Source organism: Centrocercus urophasianus, unplaced genomic scaffold (genome assembly GCF_019232065.1).
Source record: "Centrocercus urophasianus isolate 14NV4802_14NV808 unplaced genomic scaffold, USGS_Curo_1.0 seq_37, whole genome shotgun sequence".
Lineage (NCBI taxonomy): Eukaryota > Metazoa > Chordata > Aves > Galliformes > Phasianidae > Centrocercus > Centrocercus urophasianus.
Window position 1 is genome coordinate 4,659,052 of NW_024884944.1, and position 23,347 is coordinate 4,682,398.

General features: G+C 44.0%; 1 protein-coding gene across 6 annotated transcripts in view; it reads right to left on the reverse strand.

Moving 5' to 3' along the window:
- The window catches only part of CADM1 (cell adhesion molecule 1), a 118,577-nt gene that overhangs the window by 17,561 nt on the left and 77,669 nt on the right, over positions 1–23,347 (reverse strand). For 4 of the 6 annotated variants that reach the window (XM_042832064.1, XM_042832063.1, XM_042832069.1 and 1 more), the window contains exons 6-9: positions 16,814–16,913; positions 13,389–13,561; positions 9,848–9,919; positions 3–35 (exon numbers count right to left, since the gene is read on the reverse strand). In XM_042832064.1, the coding sequence (XP_042687998.1) occupies positions 3–35; positions 9,848–9,919; positions 13,389–13,561; positions 16,814–16,913 (378 nt within the window). The remainder of the gene's footprint in view (positions 1–2; positions 36–9,847; positions 9,920–13,388; positions 13,562–16,813; positions 16,914–23,347) is intronic. The other 2 variants (XM_042832065.1, XM_042832066.1) reach the window with 2 other exon arrangements.

The following is a 23,347-nucleotide window of genomic DNA, read 5'->3' on the forward strand; positions in this document are numbered from 1 at the left end:
ACCGTGAACTGCTGGTTCTGTCGTCGCCGTTGTGTCTACACACGGGAACAGAGGATTGGAGGAAGGGAAGAAACAGGAGGAACAGCATGCAAAAAAAGGGAAAATGGAAAAAATGGAACAGATAATATATGAGCAAGCTTTCAAAGAACATTGCGTGACAAGCAATAATAAAATGAAAGGCAAAAAGCATTTGAAGTGAGTTGCACTGTTTAGAAGACATGCCTCGAGTTCAAAAGCTATGAGCCTGAGGAAAACAGTAAATTTGTCTTATTTTTTTTTTCCTGGACCTTGCCAGAACAATTACTGGTGGTTGCAAAGTCAGGGGAACATGAGATGGGGAGAACACCAACACCAACTCTTCTGTTGGTAAGTACCAAAACAGAAGCTCAGGAGCAGCACACAGAGTTAACACTTGGAATACAGATTATATGCATTCAAACGTTGCCTGCCCCAAAATCCCCCCTCCAGCCTCCACGTCAGGGCACCCAGTGGGGGCAGAGAATGTTTCAGTTTCTTCTCCTCCTTCACCCAACGCAGGGCACTTCCAAGCATCCTAAAAAACCCTGAGTCCAGGCCATATTTACAGCTGGCAAACAAAAAGAATCTCATAGCACACTACACGTGTACATGGCCTCTTTGCATTGGATCAGATGCAGCACCCTTTCAGTGCAAAGCATGCTGTCCTGGAATGCAGGTAGATAGCACCCATTCCTATACTGTGAAACACATTCTGGAGTTGACTTTAACTGGGTCACAACCTGCAATGATCACTTTTACTGTGGTTAAGAGATTATTATGCTATAATATATTTAAGATTTTTGGTGGTTGTTAGTCTGAAGCTTACTTTACTCCACTGACATTGCAAGTCATGGGAAATGTCTTGGAAGTGCTACCTTGCCAACTGGGTTTCATCCCTTCATAGGTGTTTGAAATGTACAATTTTAGAGACTGACCCAAATTGAGAAGATCTTCTAGAGAACTCCATCCTGACAGTGCCCTGTGTTATTTCAGATACCACTGGGTCTAAATCACATTTCAGTCACGTTATCTGGAGTCCTGGCTTACTTAGTTACCTTGTAACTCAGTTTTCATCTAGTCCTACACATTCTCCTCTTCTCTGATGGAACGTACACAGACAGACCTGTTGGCTGCTTGTTTTAAAGGGATGATTTTTCAGGACATAACCAGAACCTTGCAAATACCTACCAAGCCAACAGTAAAACCCAGATGTGTTCATCCACAGCAAAGATGGGGCTTCACAGGACTCCACTTGGTTTGATGCAGGCAACGTTTAAATGAACAAAATCATGTAGAGAAGCACTCTACCACGTGTGTTTCTGTGAACTAGCCTGGAACTTCAGTTTTGTACCAACAATAGACAATTCACATCGGCATTTCCCCTAATTAACATGCTGTCTGGAGAACCCTGGGAAGGGCAGCCTTCCTGCACATTCAGAAGCAGCAGTGGAAAAATGAGGACTCGTTCCTTTTTTAACTTAGCTGAGGACAGCCCTAGTCTGGTTTTCTGAAGCACCAGTGAGGACAAGAGCCATACAAGGTATACACAATGCTCACAGATACAAGGTCTACATGCTTTAATTATCAGAGCAAAACAAATAAACCCTGCACAATTTAACAAACTACACCAAGATTTGCATAACAGATTATCAAGCTGTCATTAGCCTGTTTCCACTGCCAACATAGACTGTTCTCATCTTGGCAATCAAATCTAACACACACTTAAATATGCTAGCACTTGTTCTCCTGCTGGGAACTCTGGTGGAGGCTGCAAGGGAAGCCTTCCAAAGCACAGATGAGAACAAGAGTGGGATTCTTCCTTGTTTTCGAGTTGCAATCCCCAAATAATGCCTCATTTTAACCAAGCAAATGGTGAAGGGGAAAATGGTGGTGAAGGTGAAGGGGGAAGTTGCGTTTAGAAAGGATTATAAAACTGAGTATTAATTCCTGAGATAGCATCTTGGCATCTATAAATAGTCTCAATTTACTGTCTTCCTGAAACAAAAAGGTTATGTCAGTTTTTACACTTAATAGAAAATCTGCTGAAAGCAAACTTGTGTTCACGTGCTGGAAGAGATATTAGTCAAGAAGGAGTGCAAAGTGGACAGTGCATCTCGCTTCCCCATCTGGGGACAGAGACCAACAGGTTACAAAAAATAAAGTTCTCAAGCAGTTGTAAGTGCGAACAAATATCCAAGTCAAACAAGATGTTGGCTGCAGCTGGAATGACAAAGTTATGATTAGCAAATGGTTTGGATGATTGCAATAGGGAACACAGACCAGATAAAGTTTAGCATGAGTTGTCTGATGTCCATGTCAATCCCAGAGTCTTCTTTAAGAAGGATTGCACATACACAGTGCTCCAAAGGAATAATCTCACGTTAAAACAAAGCAAATACCCCCCAACACACACACGCTACTACAGGGGTTGCATTGCAAAGGAGAGAAAAATTGTCATTGTTGCTTTGGTATGAAATTAATGAATACACACAAATCTGTGCGTGCGCCAAGCTCCACCGCTGCTCTGCCTTATGTGAGAAGGAACATTCCAGACCCTGCAGTGCTGCTGCTAAGACAGCCCTGAATTTTAAGACAGATAGGCTAACCTGAGACCAGCTTTTTCAAATTCAAGTTACGTGCCATTCACCGTTACTTCATTTTCAAGAATAGCCATCTTTATGTGCCAGACCAGACATACAGACCTCTGCAGATCAGACTTCTGCCCCACACCGTGGATAAAAAACCATCTCCCCTCTCCTCCTCTGACATGGAGTGACAACAACGTATGCGGTGCGATTCTGACTTTGCTGAGCTTTAGCAAAGCCAGCCCCGAACTGACAGGTGTGAACTGCACAAAGGTGATGCTTATCATTTCAAATGAGCTGGTGCTGCACGAGGGCTGCTTTACAAGACGTGGCAAAGCAAAGCAGAGAGGATGAAGAAAAGCAGAGAGACAAAGAGGCTCCATCCACTTAGGCACTTTTCACCTTAAGGTAAAGATGACAAGGACAAGGCTTCTTTTCCTAATTTCTACCAGGAAGACTCAACAAAATTTGCTGTATGAAGAGTAAAAACAACAGGACGGTCCTTTAAAGTCTGCCTGTACAGAAATTCATTAGAGGACTGAATCATAATTACACAGGTAACCCAAGAAAGGAACTGTGGGCCTCCGCAAAGCTCTGCGTTTCTCTTCTTAATGACCTCTTTTTAGTACTGGCACTAAGAACAGATTCCACCATGGCCAGACCCTGAGTGAATGAAGACAGTAACATACATTGTGCTGTGATACGGATGGAGTCATCTGCCAAATAAGAACACTCAAGCATGATCCAACTTTTAGGCACTCACCACTTTGTTAAGGGCTGTGCAGCCGCACACACACATACACATATAGATGCACACATTCATAAAATTACTGCATGAAGGCATCTGGGCAACATTTAGTTGAGTTATGAGCTCCACTGTTATGCCTTCTCATTTTTTCAAATGGATTCTCTCCAACTTACAACTGTTCACTGAGTGTGACGGACTGGACCCTTTCAACCAGCCCATAATTAGTCCACAGCCTCCAACACAATGAGGGAAATTAAAATCCTCGCAGCAAAATTGAATTCACAAAACTTGAAGGCTTATTTGCTTTCTCCCGTGAGAACCGTAGTGCTACAGCCTAAAGCACGCTGCTATTGCAAAGAGCATCACAGCAGCACCGACCCAAAGTAATGGCAGAATGCACCTTTCATGCAGAACTCTTATTAAAAATCTTCAAGAGGCATTCATAATTACAGGGACCCACTCAATGCAGTGCTTTTTAAATTGATTCCTTAACCAAATGCAGGCTGAGCACCCACTTGCAGAGCGCTCATCCTTTCTGATTTTCTATGCTGTTTCACATTGAGTGACCAGGATTTTTTCACATTCCCGTTTTCACAGCAGTATCACAAGATTCCTGCTTCATTTCAAAGCTTTCAGGCAAGTAAAAACAAACAAACCCATGCAAACCTTCCGAATGATTGCCAGCCCCTGTTAAATGCCATATTGTAGTAACAGCCATATTGTAGTTCACTCACACTGCGGGACGGTGAGGGGCAAAAGAAGCCCCAGATCATCCCCCAGTGTGCAAACCCACAGCGATCCTTCCCATCTCCAACACTCCTCTGAAGGATGGATGAAAACCTACTTTGTGGTACGATCCTATATGAAGAGCCTCTGTAAAGCAATTTCAGCTTGTGCTGAAAGCATTTGTGCATGGGCATGTTGCAATGCACCCCAGAGACAGTTTGATTTGCAGACCAGATGTTTCACAAAAATAATCACAATCTGTATGGAAGCTGTGTGTGACAAGAACAAAAATACTCCTAAATTAGTGCTGCAGCTCAGACTACGCCTCTGCACGTCTTCCATCGAGATCTACAAGGGTTTGGTTCTTATTTCAATCCCTGAATGCAGCGTAAGGGAAAACCACACCTAGACACCATTTTGGGGGAAGGCCAACACGGGTTCTTCGGGAACTGCAAGTGCCTGTGTGCAGATTGCTGCAGCCACACAAAGGCTGTGCAAACACCTCCACCAAGAACCAAGACAAGCAACCATACCTGATGAGGTATCAAGCCTGAGAAGTGTGTGGGTACTTCAGGAATCCCCACGTCGCCTCTTCACCTTCCACCAACCCACTGCAAGGTAACTGGTGCAAAGAATGACTTCTTGCATTCTTCCCACCCGCCCTCTTTTCGGATTGCTGTTGGAATAAATCCTACCCAGCAGCTTTTCTTCCACGCAGCCAACGATAATCAGAAAAAAAAAAACCCAAACAAATAATTTCTGCTGAGGATTAAATCGGCCTGTTCCACATTTTAGGGAGGTTTTGTGCATGTGACCGCATGGTGTGAAAACGCATCGCGTCGTTTCCCTCTCAATATTTTCAGATATCTACACATTATTATTTCTTAGGTCACTGAAATGGGACAAAACCACCTGTTCTGCATGGATCATACAGAGCTGGCATCTCCACAGCTCTTGCCCAGCAGGGACAAAGCAACCTCTGCCCCCATTCACAGCCACAGGGCAATGCACGGCCCCTCAGGGAGAAGGGAGAGCTCAGCCAGCCCATTTACTGCACATCCTAAGGGATTTTGTTTTAACACAGTGTTTTAAACTGCACTATGGACATGTAATAATTGTGAAACCTGCCAGCTTGGCACTGCTGCAAGGTGGACAGCCGGGGTTTTGCAGCAGCAGCAGCACCCAGTGCAAGGCTTGAAACAGTTGTGACGTGCGTGTGTTGCACCTCCAGGTCTCTAGTGAAACATCTGCCAAGACACCTGCAAGATCTATGTGCAGACAAAGTGTGACAAATGCACATTTGTATATACAGGTAATTCTGTAGATCCTGGGCTATGGAGGTGTGTGTGCTAAGCAAGTCCAGAAGGCAGCAAAACAATGCTGGAAATAGCAAGCTGAAGCACTCCATTCTACGTTCTGCCCAAAGATGAGGGCTTTGCTATTATTAAGAACCTTTATCTCCCAGGAAACAACAGCTGTCCAATACCAGCATTTCAAGTAACGTCTGTAGGGCTAATTCAAATTATGCAGTTTGCTCTGCTGTATCATATTGTACATCTTAATGAACAAAGCCACAAGGACAATTTGGACTGATAAAAAAAAGGGCCTGCCAGCGATAACAGCTGAAACACCAAAGGATGGTCAGAATATCAATGCAGTTGGAGGAAATACTAAAAAGATCAAACTGTCACACAAGAAATCTTTTCAAGCACCTACACTGAAGCAAAGCAACAGTGGCAGAGGAAAAGCTTTAAAGGTCGTGCTGTTTTGGAAACTTCACCACTGTTCTGCTTTCCTTTCTCCTGGAAAAAAGAAGTATGTTAGCTTTGCAAAGTTTAGCTGTGATCTTCCCCCAAAACCTCCACGCTGTAAAACCACTTTATCAGCTCAGCATGCCTTTGTAGGTCAAGTCTACAGCAGTGCTGAGATGGGATTTTGATTTGTCCAGCAGGAGCAGCTGCTAAATGGACCCTGTGCTCTACACAGGGACCTCAGGGGGCTGGGGAGGGATTCTGGGCACAGCAGGGAGCTCACTGAACCCCAGGGCTGGGGAATAATGACCACATTACACCACTTACCTACATACTGCATTACCTGTCCTCTCCTATTTGCTGTATCTGCTGCTCCGGCTCGTATTTGCTGAGCAGTGTCTATCATCACTCAAAGATAAACTCTTTGAGGCAGAATTGCATTTCCCTGTCATGTCTGAACACAGCTCAACTAGAAATACTGTATGTAAGCAAGTACAAAAGATGCCTGTCGTTGGAAGCTGCTCAAAATGAGTAACTTACCATGCATGCGGAGTAGCAAATGCAGCCCTTTGAGATTGTTCTGTTAGATAGCTTCAGCAGGGAAAAATGAACCCAGAACAGGTTATCTCCAATAACTCAAAAGGATAACTCCATGAAAACATTCTGTGGGCAGCTCGCCTACAAACACGAGCTTTGGATGCAGAAAGGCCTCTCTTCTTCCACCCCCTGCCTCCCTCTTTTCCGTTTTGATTAGACCAAAAAACTCTTTGTACTCTGTGGTTTCAGGGGACACAGGCTAGGCCAGAAATATACCAGAAATAAGGGGAAAACGGTGAAAAAGAACAGATTGGAAATCCTCCTCTCCCTAAGGAAATGCTGCCAGCTTGGCTGGAAGACTGCTTGCACCTATTGCCTGCAGGTGGAAACCAGACACGTTCCTTCCTGCTAACAAAGCCATTATGCCACAGCGGACGAATCTTTCGACATTTTGGTGATGATGGGAATTAAGTTATCAATTGTCTCTTGAGGCTTTAAAAAGTGTTTCAACACTGCTATGCTATGTAATTCTAAAGATTATGTTAATTTGACCTGATTTATTTTTTTTTTCCCCCCAAAAATCATTGTTCAAATGCAGAAAGTTCATTTCCGTGGTTTCCTACTGCCTGGTTCTGGACTAACGAAGAGGCAGAAGTCTGGGATCACTTACTTTCCTGGGGTGCACACACAGACACGCCACCTGGTTAACACACATACAGAAAACATACATATGCACGTTTATGCACAAAGAAGTGAGGCCAAACCTTAGCTCTTCTTTGTGAGAAAAGCAACCCATGTGGGCAGAACACACGAAGATCCACATCAGGAAGGTTCTACGTCAGAAATAATACAGAAATCTCTCTTATCAGTTTCATCAAGAAACGTGTAGATGTGGTACTAAGGGATATGGTTAGTGGGAAATATTGGTGTTAGGTGGATGGTTGGGCTGGATGATCTCAGGGGTCCTTTCCAACTTTGGGGATTCTATGATTCTTGTTAGGAAGAACTGTTGGTATCAGTGGACTATATTGCATTTTCGTTACATTTCTAGCATCCTCAGCATAGAATCGTAGAATCTTTTGAGTTGGAAGGGACTTAAGAGGTCATCTACTCCAACTCCCCTGCAAAGGACAGGGACATGGACAGTAGCTCAAAACCAGTACAGAAAGGCATCAAAGAGGCAATGGAAACCTGTCCGGGTTTTGTAAGCAGGAGGACAGCAAACTGGTACATTCTCCAGCATTGAAAATAAGGATGTGAGCAAAGCATAGGACAGTCGTGCTCCTGACACCACAGTACTTCCACAATTCTGCTTGCGAAGGAAACGAAGCACTGGCAGCCAATGAGCCCTAGCACACACCGCAGCACTGCTCCATTGAGTCACACTTCCTTACAGCACAACAACCTCAGAAGGCGTAGTGCTGAGTGGGTTTGGGGAAATTGTTCTGGTGGAAAGTAACCCAGGAGGAACAGTTGGGAAATGTCACATCCGAAGGCCCTCGCTTCCTGAAAGACCGTGGTTAACATGGAGCCAATTCTTTTTGGGAACCAGAACCCACGCTGCTAAGCTCGACAGGGTTAGAGAGGCTTCAGCCTCCGTGGAGGCACATGTCCAGGTTGTCTGATGGCTGGGAGATGTGAGGTGATGACAACTCACCCCCCCAGCACAGGGGAGCAACATGCTGGCAGCTCCTCAAGGGCTGAGGGAATCCCGTGATCCTCACATGTCTGAAGAAGGACCGCGAGCTCAGTTTATGTTAGGAGGGCTAAGGTTTGAATGCTGGATGAGAAACATTAGATGGGGAAGCAGGCTAGAGAAGAAAGAGTGAGAATTATTCAAAGAGAAAACGGAATTTCCTCACATTTTAAGGCAGTGATTACAGCAGAAGAGCAAGCAACAACACTGCTGTTTATTATTAACAACCACTGCTACGGAGTTTGAAATTGCAGGTGAGGTTGGCATGCACTGTTACAGTCCTCAGGTGATCCCTGAAATGACAGGCTGACTGTAATTCAGTTCCAGGGAAAAGGACAATGGTTAATATTAGCAGGCACTGACATAAACATAATGGGGTCAATCAAGCATCAGGACAGATTCTTCCTTTTAGCCTTCTATAATTCACAAATTACTGCAAAACAAAAGAAAACTGAACGCATGTTGGTTTGCACTGAGACACACTGGACCAAGTTTTCTCTGCAAAGGGCTTTTAGGGAGACTTTGAAATAATAAAGTTTGAAGCCTATTCTGAAACGAAAATTGGTTAAGAGATTTAAAACAGAGAACTGAAATAAAGTGACTACATCATAAAATGGGGAAGCGTCCTCAAGCATCCGAACCCTGGGTGCTGGAGTTTGGGATTATTAATAACCACCTGGAAAGAGGAAGACAGAAAATGGCAAAGTCCAGACAACACAATGACATATGAAAGACAGCGCACAGACAGCGCGTATTAAGGCACATTGGAAGACTTGCTTGTCCATGCTAGTGGAGCCTGATTTGGTTGTAAAAACCTCAGGAAGGAAAAAAAGCCACAAGTTGCCCTGAACAGCACTGTTAGAGTCAAAGTCATCAAAGCAGATAAATGCGAAGGTATTTACAAAGGGTTTACAGCAACAATAAATGTTATGCCATTCGCTACTCAACGGCCCATTCTCACCTTCTGCTTGTCACTTCTACCTCAAGAAACAAATAAATAAAAAAGCAAAAGCAAAAGCAGCAGTTGAAATAGAAAACATCAGGGAAAACAAAAATGGCGATGCGAATGAATGCAGCAAAATAAGAAAGGGCTTTGGTTATGGGTGGAGAGAATCGGGTCTAGTGAGGAAGAATGATGGATGTGTGTAAAATAGAGGGGTTTGGTGATCAGCTGGTTGGTTTTGTTCATCTTTTCTTACCAGACAGGCAAAAAACTCAACGTTCTTAAAGCCAGCTCCTCAAAAAGGCTCCGACAGAGACTTTTTGACTCAATAAAAAATGCCTGGTGGGATTCATTTTTTGTGGGAGAGCGAGGAACGCAGCTTAATACAGAAATAGACGAAACACCGATGCATGACAGAAAGCATCTCCAGTCACATTAGGTGAATTAAATCACTCAAGACCATACTTTACGCTTCCAAGTAATTAAGTGCTCAGAAATTGGTACTGATGGGGTAGAGGGTAAAACGATTCCAAGTACAAACCTAGTTCTAAGGCTGTTTACATCCTGCATTTGGAAGTACCCAGTATGAGCCACCAGTAACTGAATCAAAAGCTCTTTCTGACATGGCAATTTCCATGCTTCAGAAACACCTGCAGTCAAGATGCCCCAACTTCTTCAACTGCCAGATTAGGACTCACACAGTGGGTGCATTTGAGAAAAAAAAAAATAAAATGGAAATCAAGTGATTGGTTTGTTGTTTTTCCCCAGGCTTCAAGCTCTGCTTACATACATAAAAGACAATAAACATTCAGGACATTTCCAATGGTTATGAAGGTACCATACCTGTGATGGTGGTAGGGATGGTGGTGGTAGTGGTGGTGGTTGTTGTGGGAGGAGGGATAGTTGTGGGGGGATCTGGATAAAATATAAAAAGGAAAATAATAAAAAAGCAAATTAAGAAAAAACAAGCAGAACACAACAGCGATCAATAATGATCAGAGAAAAAACAAGGACGCTAAGAAGCAGCATGGCTCTTGGGTGCCCTTCCTCCTCTAAAACCAGGTGGGGAACTTCCAGCTGGCTTTAAAGGCCAAGGGCCAGATCCTCAGCAGCTGGACGTCACCTCCAGCTCGATCCCCATCGAGGGAGCTACGTGTGGACAGTCCAGATGGAGAACCTGGCCCAGAAACTCTCCCCCTTTTTGCCTCTTACAACGCTCAACAAAATAAAACAAAAAACAAAAAACAAATAAAACCCAGCATAAATTAGTCAATGAGAGAGAGAGAAAAAATGGAATGGGAAAGCTGTAAGAAAAATAAACTGCACACTTTCCACAACAAAAAAGAACAGTTTACATGTACAAAGAAAGACACAGTGGTGCTTTGTTGTTTGTCTACATATACATCTGAAATCCAGGTGGGAGGTTTGTGTGAGGGGCCCTGCTGTGCTTAACAGACTAAATATCAACAGCACACGAATATATCTCACTTTTTTTTCCAGGGCTGTTAACTTCACTCTATTCTTCCTCTATGAATACACGTCAGCAGGATGTTAAAAACTACTTCAAAGATAGTAATAAATACAAAGAAATGAAAACATCATTACTGAATATCCATTTCACCGAGATCTTTTCATAAAAATGTCAGTATTTCTCTGACAGTTTTATTTTAACACTCTTGTTTTGGCTCGTAGCGCACTGTTAATGAGAAACACAGATACGGAAATGCTTCTCTTTGTAACTAATAACCACTTCTCACAGACACTTGACCTGCTCAGAATCAAATGCTGCCGCTCTTCCCATAGTTATATTACGTACGTGGGCACATCCTCATCAAAACTATTGGGCAGGAGGAGGAAGATATGAGAAGATGTGAAAGAAAAAAATATGTATCAATGCCCAGATGATCAAACTGAATGTGCTAAGTAGTTGGGAAGACTTTGAACTACGGATTCGTTCCGCAATAATAGAGCATGAAACATTTCATAGGCTTTTGATTTTAGGTTTTCTCTATAGCACGTCAGCTTTCCATCACTAACACATCTGCTACTCTTTTATCTCCAAGAAAGCTCTCAGATTCCCTAATTAATACATCTGAACTTTAATTATGTGCTGCACCTTTATTGTATTCTGCACAACTTCCTGAAAGTTAAGAGACATTACCTTGGAATTCACTCCAGTGTGGAGACAGCTAAAGACATTGGCCATATATGCTGAGAACCATTTTGTCCTGCTCCTACGTTCCAAGTCACCCAGTCCCTATGCTTACGCTGGAGAACCTTCTCACTCTTCTGCCCAAGATGCTGTCACGTCTCCATAGGATTGAGGGAAGAATCACCCTGCCCTTCCAGCAAGCCAGCAGCGGTGGCTGAACCCAGCTCATCTCCCAAACTGCACTTGGGACGATGCTGTGTGGCAGGCTCTCCCTTAATAAATGCAAGAAATGATTGTGTGCTAATTGTGCCAGAAGCTTCTAGAAGATGCAGCTGCCCATAGGGAGGAAAAGCGTGAAAGGAATGTGTGTCAATGCAATTAGATATCCTTACACCACGTGTGCAACAGAGGAAGGTGTGCAAAGCACTGATCAGCAGCCGCTCTTTTGCAAGCCCAGGCTGCTGGCGATCATTTGCACTTGATACCATTGAAATGTAGGTGCGTTCGTTTGGTGTGGAGACTAAATCAGCCCTACCTGTCCTGGAGTGCATCCCCCACAAAGGGGATGGGAGCTGGGGGCTGAGTCCCAGGGGGCAAGCAGTGAGCACATCTTCCTGCTGGCTTTCACACTACTCCAACAGAGGTATACAGACTCCATAGCCTATATATTATTCACTGTCTTCCAGGGGGGAGAGGTGCCAAATGCAGCAAAGTCTGGAGAAGTGCATGCTTTCCATTGACACGTGGAGGGAGACCAGCAGCTCCTCTCCAAGCTCACCACAGCAATACTGGATTCCTTTTGGTTTCCTTAAGGTTCTATGCTAGAGGGCTTCAGATGATGATCACAGCCCAATCACTTCCGTTACAACAGCAGCTCTGGATTTCTCCCATCTAAAGTCAGGGCTGAAGGAGTTCTTTATGTTGTCTAGGGTGCTGAGTCGTAGCGGGGCACAGCCAAACATACAGCAACAGGATGTGGTGGGATGAGAAACCATTACTTGGCTGTAAGTTCCTGACAAACCACGAGAAGCCTTCCTACGTGCTACAGCATCTGATGGATAGCTGAACTCTGCAGTCCACAAGTTAATGCCCCCTGGGAACGGCACCATCTTTACTGTTATTTGGAACTTAACTCTCAGAGAGGGGAAGCACTGCACACTGGAGTCTTTCAGAGCTACAGACACCAGAAAACTACCTGCATGCTGGAGTATAGGAGTTCAATTTCAGCACAGAGCTATTAGCTTTGATATAGGCTTCGATCTCTGGGCAGGTTTCTAAAACTGGACCTACAACTGGTCCCATGCCAGTGGTGATGCTGGGTTCCGCACTAATTACTGGCATCAGAGAGAATACAAGAGAATTTAGGCTGCAGAGCTTCCAGAAGCTGTTGCACAGCATGAACTTCAAACCAAAGCATGTTACTGTCCCATCCGAATATCAGGCAATACCCACCACAAGCTCAGCTCCACCATTCAGTAACCACTCTAACAGCTAAGGTTCACATATGCAGCCCAGGGGAATTCTTTGTAATTAAAGTAGGGGATCACTCTTCGAGTGCCTCTGAATCTCCATTATATGCAACACCTCGTGACAGGAGTACAACAAGGTTTAGAGCAATGGCAAAATAATGTAGAGGAACTGAGGAATTAAAGTAGGTACTTAATAGCACTTTAAAGAGAGGCTGAGACATGTTTTAGTGTCTGCTCAGCAGCCACGGATAGGCTTAGGACATCTCATTCCTCCCATTTATTTACTGGTTTGCAATTACTGGGGGATGCTGGCTGACTCTTCAGTCATTTAACTCGCTAATAAAAGACTGGGGGAAAAAACCAACCCTGAAGACACTGAAAAAAGGTATTACAAAAAGGAAAAAGGAATCATCGGAGAAGTCCTGCCAGGCTAGAGAACTTCCCAGTTCTCCCCATGCCTCTGTTCCAGCTTTGTTTCAGGCCTCATCTGACAGCACGTGCCTCGGTGAGCCCCCAACAACAGCTCCAGGGAAAGGAAGCGAATGGCTCTGCACCTGACGCACAACACCGAGAGTCACAGAAGCAAAAGAAATGCTTTTCCAGCCCCTAGCCCACCCCGGTATCTGGTAGGTGTGTTGGGAGCTATCTGTCATCCTTCCAGGAAGCAAAAAAAAAAAGTTAACTTCTTTCAAAGCTTTCCGAGAGCAGCATGTTGCAATTACGTGTAAATGAGTCTAGAAGAACGGTGGTTGTTCTCACGTACCGTATACAAACAGCATGTAATCCGCATGTGATTTCCCCACCGCGTTTGAAGCCTCACAGCGGTATGTACCATTATCTGTTTTGTTTAGGTTACTAATGAGAAGGTTTGAACCAGACACTACAACGTGTTGAGGCATCTCATCATCTACTCTTAACCACCTCATGTCCGTAGGCCTACAGAGGAGGGAGAAAAAGAAATAAGCACATTACTATTTTCCTATGGTAAAGATGGCATCTTCAATAGTTCATCCACAGACAGAAAGCCCAAAACCAAGAAAAACTGTAAAGAAATAACACATGCTTTTTTGCACTACTCAAGCCCAGATGCTGTCGGGCTTCCTCAATTTAAATTTATATTAACCCCACAGGAAACTGTATCCAGACCTTAAATTTTCTGAAGACACTAATGCAAGCAGGAAGAAAGTTCATTAGTGGTTAATCATTCGCTTAATCAGTACATCTGAAATCTTTGAGGCCTATGGACTACATGTGCATCCATAGGGTGCTGAGTGCAGATCTGGACATGTGACAGAACAAGTACATTTGCATCAAGTTTGAACCATTTCACAAAGAGACGTGATAGACTTATTTACTTCAATTTTGGCTCTGCTGCTCAGTGATAGCATTTTAGCTGCTAGCAAACAGGAGCACCTTTCTTCTCTCCCCAGTTCTGCTTCTCCCATTGGCAGCCTGCTTCCTGCATCCTTTTACTTAATGGAACCAAAATGAGCATCACGTTTGGATAATTTAGGGAATGAAATTAGCATGTTTTGTTAGAGCTGGTAAAGCCAGTAAGGAAAACAAATGCTGCAGGGCCTGGGGAGTTGTTATTATTATTATTATTATTACTATGAAAATCTTTGAACAGCAGTAAGGGCAGATCAGCTACTCCTCAGAGACAGCCCATACCAGCAAGAAAAACATAGAGAAGCTTTCAGAATGACTAAACACTGAGCTCTGAATAAGGGGAGGTTTAAACAATAACACATTCTTCAGACTGCCTATTTCCAAAAGCAAAGTCTGCAGGTTGTATTTTGCTGGGAGCTAGTGCTGTTGAAGGTACCAAAAGAGCTCAGGCTTATGGCAGACTGCTGTAGTGAAGTCAAAGCTCTTCAACTCTCAGCATCCCAGCCACTCGACTGGAATGGCTGCAAAATTCAATAAAACCCTTCGGTTCTCAGCTGCCTCGTAGAAAACTGACATCTGATTTCAGACAAAGGCTTGGCGTGCTCTTCCTTGCTTTGCTCCATCCCTGGAGGCACTCAAGGCCAGAGTAGATGGGGCTCTGGGCAGCCTGATTCAGTGGGTAGCAAGCCTGCCCATGGCTGGGGCTTGGAACAAAAATGATAAAGTCCCCCTCCAGCCTAAGCCCTTCTATGGTCCTACAACTGCCACCCGTGGCAGGATGGGCACTCACTGCAGAGCACACCACTAATACACCCATAACCGTGCAACAGCAGCTCTCATGAGAGCTGTAGCTGCAGTTCTACCTCAGTGTTAGGGGAAAGGTTTCTGATGCTCCTAGCTACCATTTTCCAAGAGCTATCAGCAATTTTGGAGCCCCAAGGCGTCACACGCTGTATGTGCTACACAGCAGCCTGTTTCTCTAAGAACTGAATATCCTAGAAGTGACAGTTTCACCATCTTCCTACTTTTGTCATTGAGTTTTCTTGTGTTTTTCCTTCTGACTGTCTTATCTTGGGCAATAATAAAAGAGAAATTTCTACATTCTGGCTTTGTTTTTCCCTGAGCTTCCCCGCTAGCCTAATGTTCATGATGCAAAATATTGCAGAGAAATGCTTTTGTCTAACTGAAGAAACATCTCTGTTCATCCTAAACTGCTGCAAAGAGCTAAACACAGTATTTTTTTACTGTATATTTTCTTATGCTTCGAGAGACACGGGTGAAATGACTACATAAGTAAATTCCTAGCACATTACTAGCATCACCATAACATTAAGTGGCATAGCGCCTGGGAGAGGTGTCTGTCTTAGTTAATGTGTGTATGCCTTATTCATAGCCTGAAAAACAAAAAAAAAAACAAACAAAAAAAAAGTAAGGAAGCCTATTCATCAAATTCCCAGATGATAGCAAATGGGAGGAACTGCTGTTACCCATGAGAGGAGAAATGCAAGGGGGCTTTGACAGATTCTGAACGGGGAATAGGGGGATGTGCCAGCCTCTAAAGTACAGGGAAGGAGGAATAAACAAAATCACCTAGGTGAGGTAGGAGACTACTGTGGAGGATGACAGTATCACAAGCCTTCTTGCTTCTGAGCTGCATAGACCCTTCCTGTCCCTGCCCACAGAAGCAGAACTGTCAAACTGGATGACTTCAAGTTAGACTACACCTGCAGTACTCTTCAGTTCTGGGCACGCTACCAAGGAGACGCTGACAGATTTCAGGGATGTTTGCAGAAATCTCATGGACATGATGAAAATAAAAAAGGATAGTAAATACTTGACAGCCATAAATCCAAGTGGAAGAGGAAGTATTAAAAACAACAAACAAAAAAAGTCAACGAAATTGAAATTAGAACAACAATGGAAGTGTGGAAAAAAATGTACCCTCCCTCGTCAGGAATTTCCTGATGCATAAATCTCTTAAACAATATAAGAAAGCCTCAAGGGCATGGCAGAAGGAGAAAAGATAAAACTTGCATTTCATAGAAACAACACAGGTCACCAAAAATCGAGAATTATCATATAGTCAATACAAACAGAAAGACAGATTGCCTTACCTTACAGATCCATTCCACTTTTACAAGTGCTCAATTCTTTGGGCCATTCATACTTCTGCATACTTGCACCTTATTAGGATTCAACACACAGGCCACTGACCTTGCTTTTGCAGATTAATTGCAACCAATTGCCACCTACGCCATTCCCTGGGGAAGAGATGTATGGCTGCACAGTACCTGTGCTACTGCCTGTCCTTTCTGCACCAGAGGGCTTGCTCCTCTCCTGGGAGCTCTAACAGCAAGAGTTCCTCAGTCTCTTTTATATATATATATACATAGGAATAAATGCAAATCAAAATAGATGTCTTCATTTGAATTAATTTAGATCTGTGGGAGAAGTTGTCCAGAGAGGCGGTGGTGCCCCGTCCCTGCAGACAGCCAAGGTCAGGCTGGACGGGGCTGTGAGCACTGCTGAGCTGTGGGTGTCCCTGTGCGCTGCAGGGAGCGGCACCAGGCGGCCTTCAGCTCCCTTCCAACCCAAACCATTCTGGGAACCTATGACTGGGCAGCACGAATGCTGGTGCAGAAAGGATCTCTCCACTCTTCCATTCTGTTGCATCGTCTTCGCAGCAGAGAATGGCGTATTCAATTTCTGCAAGAGCAAAGGAGGCCGAAAAAGCCCAGCATGTTTCTGGGGCACAGCTCCATCATTGCCTGGTGCATCCTTGGGCAGTTCCCAACTTACTGTGGTTTTCCAAAAGCTGCGCACGTCAGTTCGAGCGGCTCCCCTTCTCTCGTGAGGCCTTGCACTGGGTAATTCTGAGAAACCCGCACTTGAGGCTTATCTGCGTGACAAAAACATCATTTCATAAATTTCCTCGTCAGACAGAATCCCATTTCTACGCACCCAACACCAAAAGACAGTCATCACCACTGCTCCTTTTGGCCCCCTTTATGCCACTCGTCTAATCAGAACGTGAACTTGCTATTTGCTTCAAGACGGAGTGATGAGCAATGGGAAACGTGAGCAGATAGGAGATCTGCACTGACTTGAGCACCACCGTTCCCCAGGAAAGGCATTTTGCTGCACCAGAGTTTATCTCTGAACTCACTCAAGCTAAAAGGAACTCATTTGCCTTCATGCTAAGGTGAAACCGGTGATATCTGCGGTGCTCGGAATTGATATGTTTTATCGTGTATCATATATTACTGTATGACAACACCTTGTGTCCACGCATATTAATACGTCGGGGCTTTACAAGAGATGCTTGTTAGAAACACAAAAAGGCATCACAGCCACCGCTGCTTTTGTTTGAACAACCCAAGATTTTCGTTAGTCGAAATGAAGCTCTTCTAAATCCTAAAATAAACACAGAGAATTAAAGCATTCACAGTGAGGCAGCCAGCTCAAACACGCTGTAGCAAAACCCTGCAGGAAAAATAAAACCCACAAAAACAACCACAACACACCGGAGCCCGTGATTAAAAAATTCATTGCCTCCTATAACTGAAAAGCAGATTAAGAATGCAATCTGAGCTGTAGCTAAACTGCTATCAATGTTATCAGTGCTACAGATGCCATTAGGCCGTGTGTATCTTTCAGGAATTTACTCAACTGTAAGAAATGAAGGAAGGCAAAAAATAGATCAGTATGCATAAAGGTTGAAACAATTCAAACATTTCTCTTTCCTTTGAGAGTTCACTGCTACCAAAACTATCAGCTTGCTGTATTTTATTAATTGTGTTTAACTCATTAACGTGCTTCCTATGGAATAACAGAGATTAGGAAAAAAAAATGCAAGTCAGGATTTGACCAATTTAAACTCCCCTAATTTTCAGTAATGGAATAAGCTACACCAGTAAATCCTCTCCTGAGACGATGCACCACAAACATTTTACAAACGAATCCCATTACAGACGCTTCCTGTGGCCACGAAACCAAGCAGTGTCTGCACACGGGTTACGGTGTCACGGATGTGTGTGAGCTGCAGAGTCCCAGCTCCAGTGGAAACACGAGGCTGAAGGATGCCTTAAACACAAGCTGACCCCCAGTGGGTGATGCTAAGGTAACTAAGGGCTAATGCCAGAACAAGGCTGGTTGGATGAGATGCTCTTAGAGGTCTTTCCCAACCATCATGATTCTATGAAAGAGGAGAAAAGCTTCTGAGCCCTGTTTACAGGGGAAAATGGAGGCCATCTTGCATGGCCTCTTCTGCTGCTCCAATGAGACAAATTTCCCTATTTCTAATGAGATGCTTAACAGCTGTCAATTACTTATGGCAATCAAGAGGAATACACTGAAGGCTCGTTGTACTGAGAATGAACTGCAAACTAAGTAGGCTCTCCCAAAACTACAAGAGCCGAGCCCTTCCATTCCAGCTTCTCACCCCACAGCCTCCATTACTCAAATGAAAGAAGCAAAGTGAATCTACACCACTTGGATTTGCACACTGTAGGGATGGGGAGGAGAGTTTGAGGCTGGAGCTGAGGAAGAAGGTTTGGCAGTGAGGGCGGTGAGGCGCTGGCACAGGTTGCCCAGAGAGGCGGTGGTGCCCCGTCCCTGCAGACAGCCAAGGTCAGGCTGGACGGGGCTGTGAGCACTGCTGAGCTGTGGGTGTCCCTGTGCGCTGCAGGGAGCGGCACCAGGCGGCCTTCAGCTCCCTTCCACCCAAACCATCCTGTGATTCTATGTCACACACACAGTATAAATCCGGACTTCATTAACACACAGTTGCACTTGAGAAGACAACAACGTTCCCAATAGAGTTATCACAGTGATTGTCTCTTCTAACCAGGACTCATCAACAAGCAAGTAATTACAGAAGGCACTTATGGAAATGGGAAGTGCTTCAAAATGCTGAAAGATGGCTGGTCACTCCAGAGAACTGACATTTCAATTAGGCACGTAGTACACAGGGAAAATTCCACCTGCTTTGACCAAGAATTTGGGGCAGACTGTCTTTTTTCTTTTTTCTTCTTTTTTTTAAGGACATAAATAATCTTTAATTTTGCTGCTCAGTTGAAGTCGGTACCTTTCTTTTTCAGATTATGGATTCTTAAGTAAAGCTGTCTAAAATGCCAGATCCTGAGCTCAGATCCTACCTGGAATTGTGGCATTTAGCAACCAACACCAGCATGATGTTTTTCAAGGTCTGTACCAATGGTTTGCCACCTATTAACCACTTCATTAAAAAGGCCAAGTTCCAGTAGTGACATCTATGGTAGTACAACGTGGGGCAATGACCATCTCAGATGGAAGTCCAGGGCATAAGCAACAGCAGAAGAAATTTTACTACCAAGTGCATTCCAATGCCTGATATCCTCAACTTGGAACTTCATAACATCACGTTGCCTGATTACTGCATAAAAATAAATGCTTGCATCTATGCTTCTGAGCCACAATACACTCCACTGGCAGCCAATTAGATGAAACAACCTCAAGCTATTTCCTAGTATGCCTATTTCTAGTGACTTAAAAAAAAAAAGAAACCCTAGTAATTTAATAAGGCACCTTTATTAAGCTAAATTCATTCAAAACCTACGAGTGATATACAAGGTTAAATACCAGTAGTCTAAAGGTTACACTGTAGCAGCAACCAATTTGAAAAACTTATTACAAAACCATTCTGCATTTGATGAGATTTCTTTTACAACACACGCATTGTGTGCCTCAAAGACAACTGAAAAGCAGCCTTCAGAGAGGCGACAGCAAGCTCTGCTCCTTGCCTGGCCTGTCAATTATGGCATGCATGAGGCCAAAACTCTCAGCCTCCCACACTCCTGAAAGCAATCAGGAAAGGAAAAATAATGCAATCATAGAATCATTAAGGATGGAAAAGACCTCTAAGATCATCAAGTCTACCCATCCACCAATACTGCCCATTAAATCACGTCCCTATGTGCTTCATCTGTCCTTTCCTTGAACGCCTCCAGAGATGGTGAATTCCACCACCTCCCTGCGCAGCCTGTACCAATGCTCAACTGCTGTTTGAGAGAAGAAATTCTTCCTAATATGCAACCTGTACTCACGTTATATGTACCTGTACCCATAGCTCTTGTGCTATCAGTCCCTCATGGTGGAGTTGGACTAAGGCTCTTCCTGCGTGTATCGCCCATGCCTGTCAAGTTCCTCCACAACTGATCCAATCTTCCAGCAGGATTTCTATGAAGTCTACACACCAGGATGTGTGCAAGACTCCAGGATTGGATACACTAGCACTAGTAGAGAAAAACCATCACCTCAGCTCCAGCTCCTTGCCTCACGCACACAGGGAAGCGTTGGTTTCTCTACAGAAAGCTTCTGCTGCAGCATTCCAACCATTCCATTTGCCAAGATGCAGTTCCACTTCTGTGAAGAAGGGATATGGGCTGCACCCACTTTCCAGAGTTTTAAAACACTGTGGTTCAGAAATTACCCAGACCCTCAAGTCATTCTGCATACGCCTTGACTCTTCTTAACTGTTAGGCAGTTTTGTGCCATCAGCAAAGATTATTAACAGCGATTTTTTTGATTATTATTTTTTTTTAAAGAACTTCTAAATGAGTCATGGGAGCACTGAAGAGCATCAGGCTAAGCACCCAGGCCAGTGCATTTACTCTAAAAATACCATCACTTGCTGATTACTCCCTAATGACTATTCTTTGAGATCTGCCAGTTAGTGATTTCTTAATCCACTTAAATGTGCGCTCCATCGATTATGCTTAGATCTCATTAATCAGTCAGGATATCATGTAATATAGAGTTCAGTGTCTTACAAAAACCTAAGCCCATTATTTCTACCCATTTACTTTCATCAGGCAGACCTATGATCTCAAAGACAGAAACGAGCTCGTCGTCTCAGGAAGTGACACCGGACTGATTGGGACAGCCTGATCCCAGCACAGCCCAACACTAGCTCTGCTGGGTGGCTCTGGGACATCAGGGCTTTGTGCCATTCCCTCAGGGCTCCTCCAGTCAACAGGTACGTCATTTCAAGAAACATGGAGATACAGCACTGAGGGACATGGCTAGTGGGCAAGATTGGTAGTAGGTGGAAGGTTAGCTGATCTTAGAGGTCTTTTCCAACCTCAATGACTCTTTGATTCTATTAGTGCCTTCAGCGTAACGTTACCAACTGGAGGAAGGCAGCCAAGTTTTGCTGAGAACATTTATCTTGTTTGTAAGAGGACTAAACCCAACGGCAGCATGACAGGAGGCAGCACACCCCTCTGCAGGCAGTAAGTGCTGCATGGTAACAGCATGGGTTTCTCCAACTGCCAAGCCTGTGGTTCAATTCCCACACACTGCAGCCCACAAGGATGCTAATGCATATTAGATGTGACTCCTACATGGAAATATGACCTGAAATAAAAGGATGGTTTACTTGGGAAATGCAAGGAGGCAGGTGAATGATGGTTATGCTCTTGCCCTCATGTCTCCCCCATGAAACACATTCAGAATACTCTTAACGAGGAAAACGTGTGCAGTAAATTTAAGTGTGTGGCTGCACCCAGTAATTCCACTGCTACGAGCTGCAAAACATAAACGACATCACACTTGAGGTGGATGTTCTCTGGGGCCGTGCCAGTCATCTCCGAGTTGAATCATCACACTCCAGCAGCTCCTGGTCCTCCAGCAATCTCAGAGTGATACGGCTCCTACGACGCAGCAATCTGTCCACTCTAAGCACAAAAAAACTGCACTGAAACAGTCATTAATACCACAGTTAAAACATTCTGGAAAACATTTCTTCAGCAGGAGGGACGTTTCTCTGAACTCAGCCGACTCCCAGTGCTCACCAACCACCAAGAGTGACAAAGCAGCCAACCCTCCCCGGCCCACACCATCACCAAATTGCAGCTGAACACGTACATCATTAAGTAATGATGTGACAATAATGGTCAGCTCCTCCGTGGCAGACAAGGACGGGTTTCGTATCACCAGACTGTTTGCCAACTGAGAAAATTACAAAATGGATTCTTTCAATGATTCAGCTGAAAATTCTCTTGCCTGCACTGTAAAATTAGGCAGCGAATCCAAGTTTTAAAATCCATTTGGTGATTACTGAATTAATTCTCCAAGTGCGCCTCTTTGCAGAAATGATGACAGATGGTGTTCTCAGGAGATGGATCCTGCAGGTCAAGCAGAGTTTTTGCCCACTTTAGGTAATTCTGGCTTCAAAATCACCCAGAATACACTCTAGTGGCCATCTGAAGAAAGATGGTTATTTTTCAGAGATCCTCAGCTCTGCTTTGTTCTGTGTCCCAAACCAACAAGCTGCATTGTCTATAGAAATAGCAGTAATAAACCATTCTCAGAATCGGTCTCCTGGCAGTTTCTGTATCTCACAGTGCTCACACGCTAGGGAACGTTCAGCAGGAATACATCTTTCAGTATTAAAACAAGTCAGAGATGTTGACAGCCATACACAGGTAGAGATGAACTGTCGCCTCAATCCAACATCAAGCAGATTTGCTTATCAAGAATGAAGTTAGAGAGAGCACAGACCTGGCAAACCAGGGCTTTCACCTCACTTTGGTGGGGGCAGAGTCACCTCTAACATCAGTGGCCAGGACTTGGCTCTTAGGGACTGCACCCCAACTGAACTCCATGCTCAGGCATACCCAGGGGAACAGGAAGTTGTACCTAAAACATCCCTATGCCCAATATTTAGCTGCATGCTCCTGCTGAATACTTCCAAAGCACAACGTCCAGGCTGTGCTGCGTGCTTTTCATTCCCAACAACACTCCTCTGAGAAAACCTTATTAATGAGCTTGCAAACGAGCACCCAACTGGGAAATGTCACAAACAAGAGTGGCTAATGCCCCAGAAAATCAAATAACTGAACACTTGGCTGATTGTGGTGCTTTTCATATTTCTAAAAAGGAGAGGGGGAGAAAAAAAAAAAAGAAAGCTTTAAATCAAAGTTTCTGAAGAGGTCAACACCTCACTGAACAAAACAACTCATTTATTCATTTTAAGAAACCTCCAGATGATAAATTACATTGATGTTAATCACTTCACTGCATACTATGCAATTAATATTTGTACTCGATAAAAATATAAGGATTACTGAAGATGTGACAGCATACATATATGGTTGATTTTTAACATAATTGGGTGCAAAGCATTCTCCCATCGTAACAGCAGAGGCTGTAACAGATTCCTTTGGTGCATATTTTAGATGTACACTTATAGCTATTAAAAAAAAAGTGGAATACACTACTCATTATAACTTCAGAAAGAGAGGAGGAGAAGAGAAGAGAAGAGAAGAGAAGAGAAGAGAAGAGAAGAGAAGA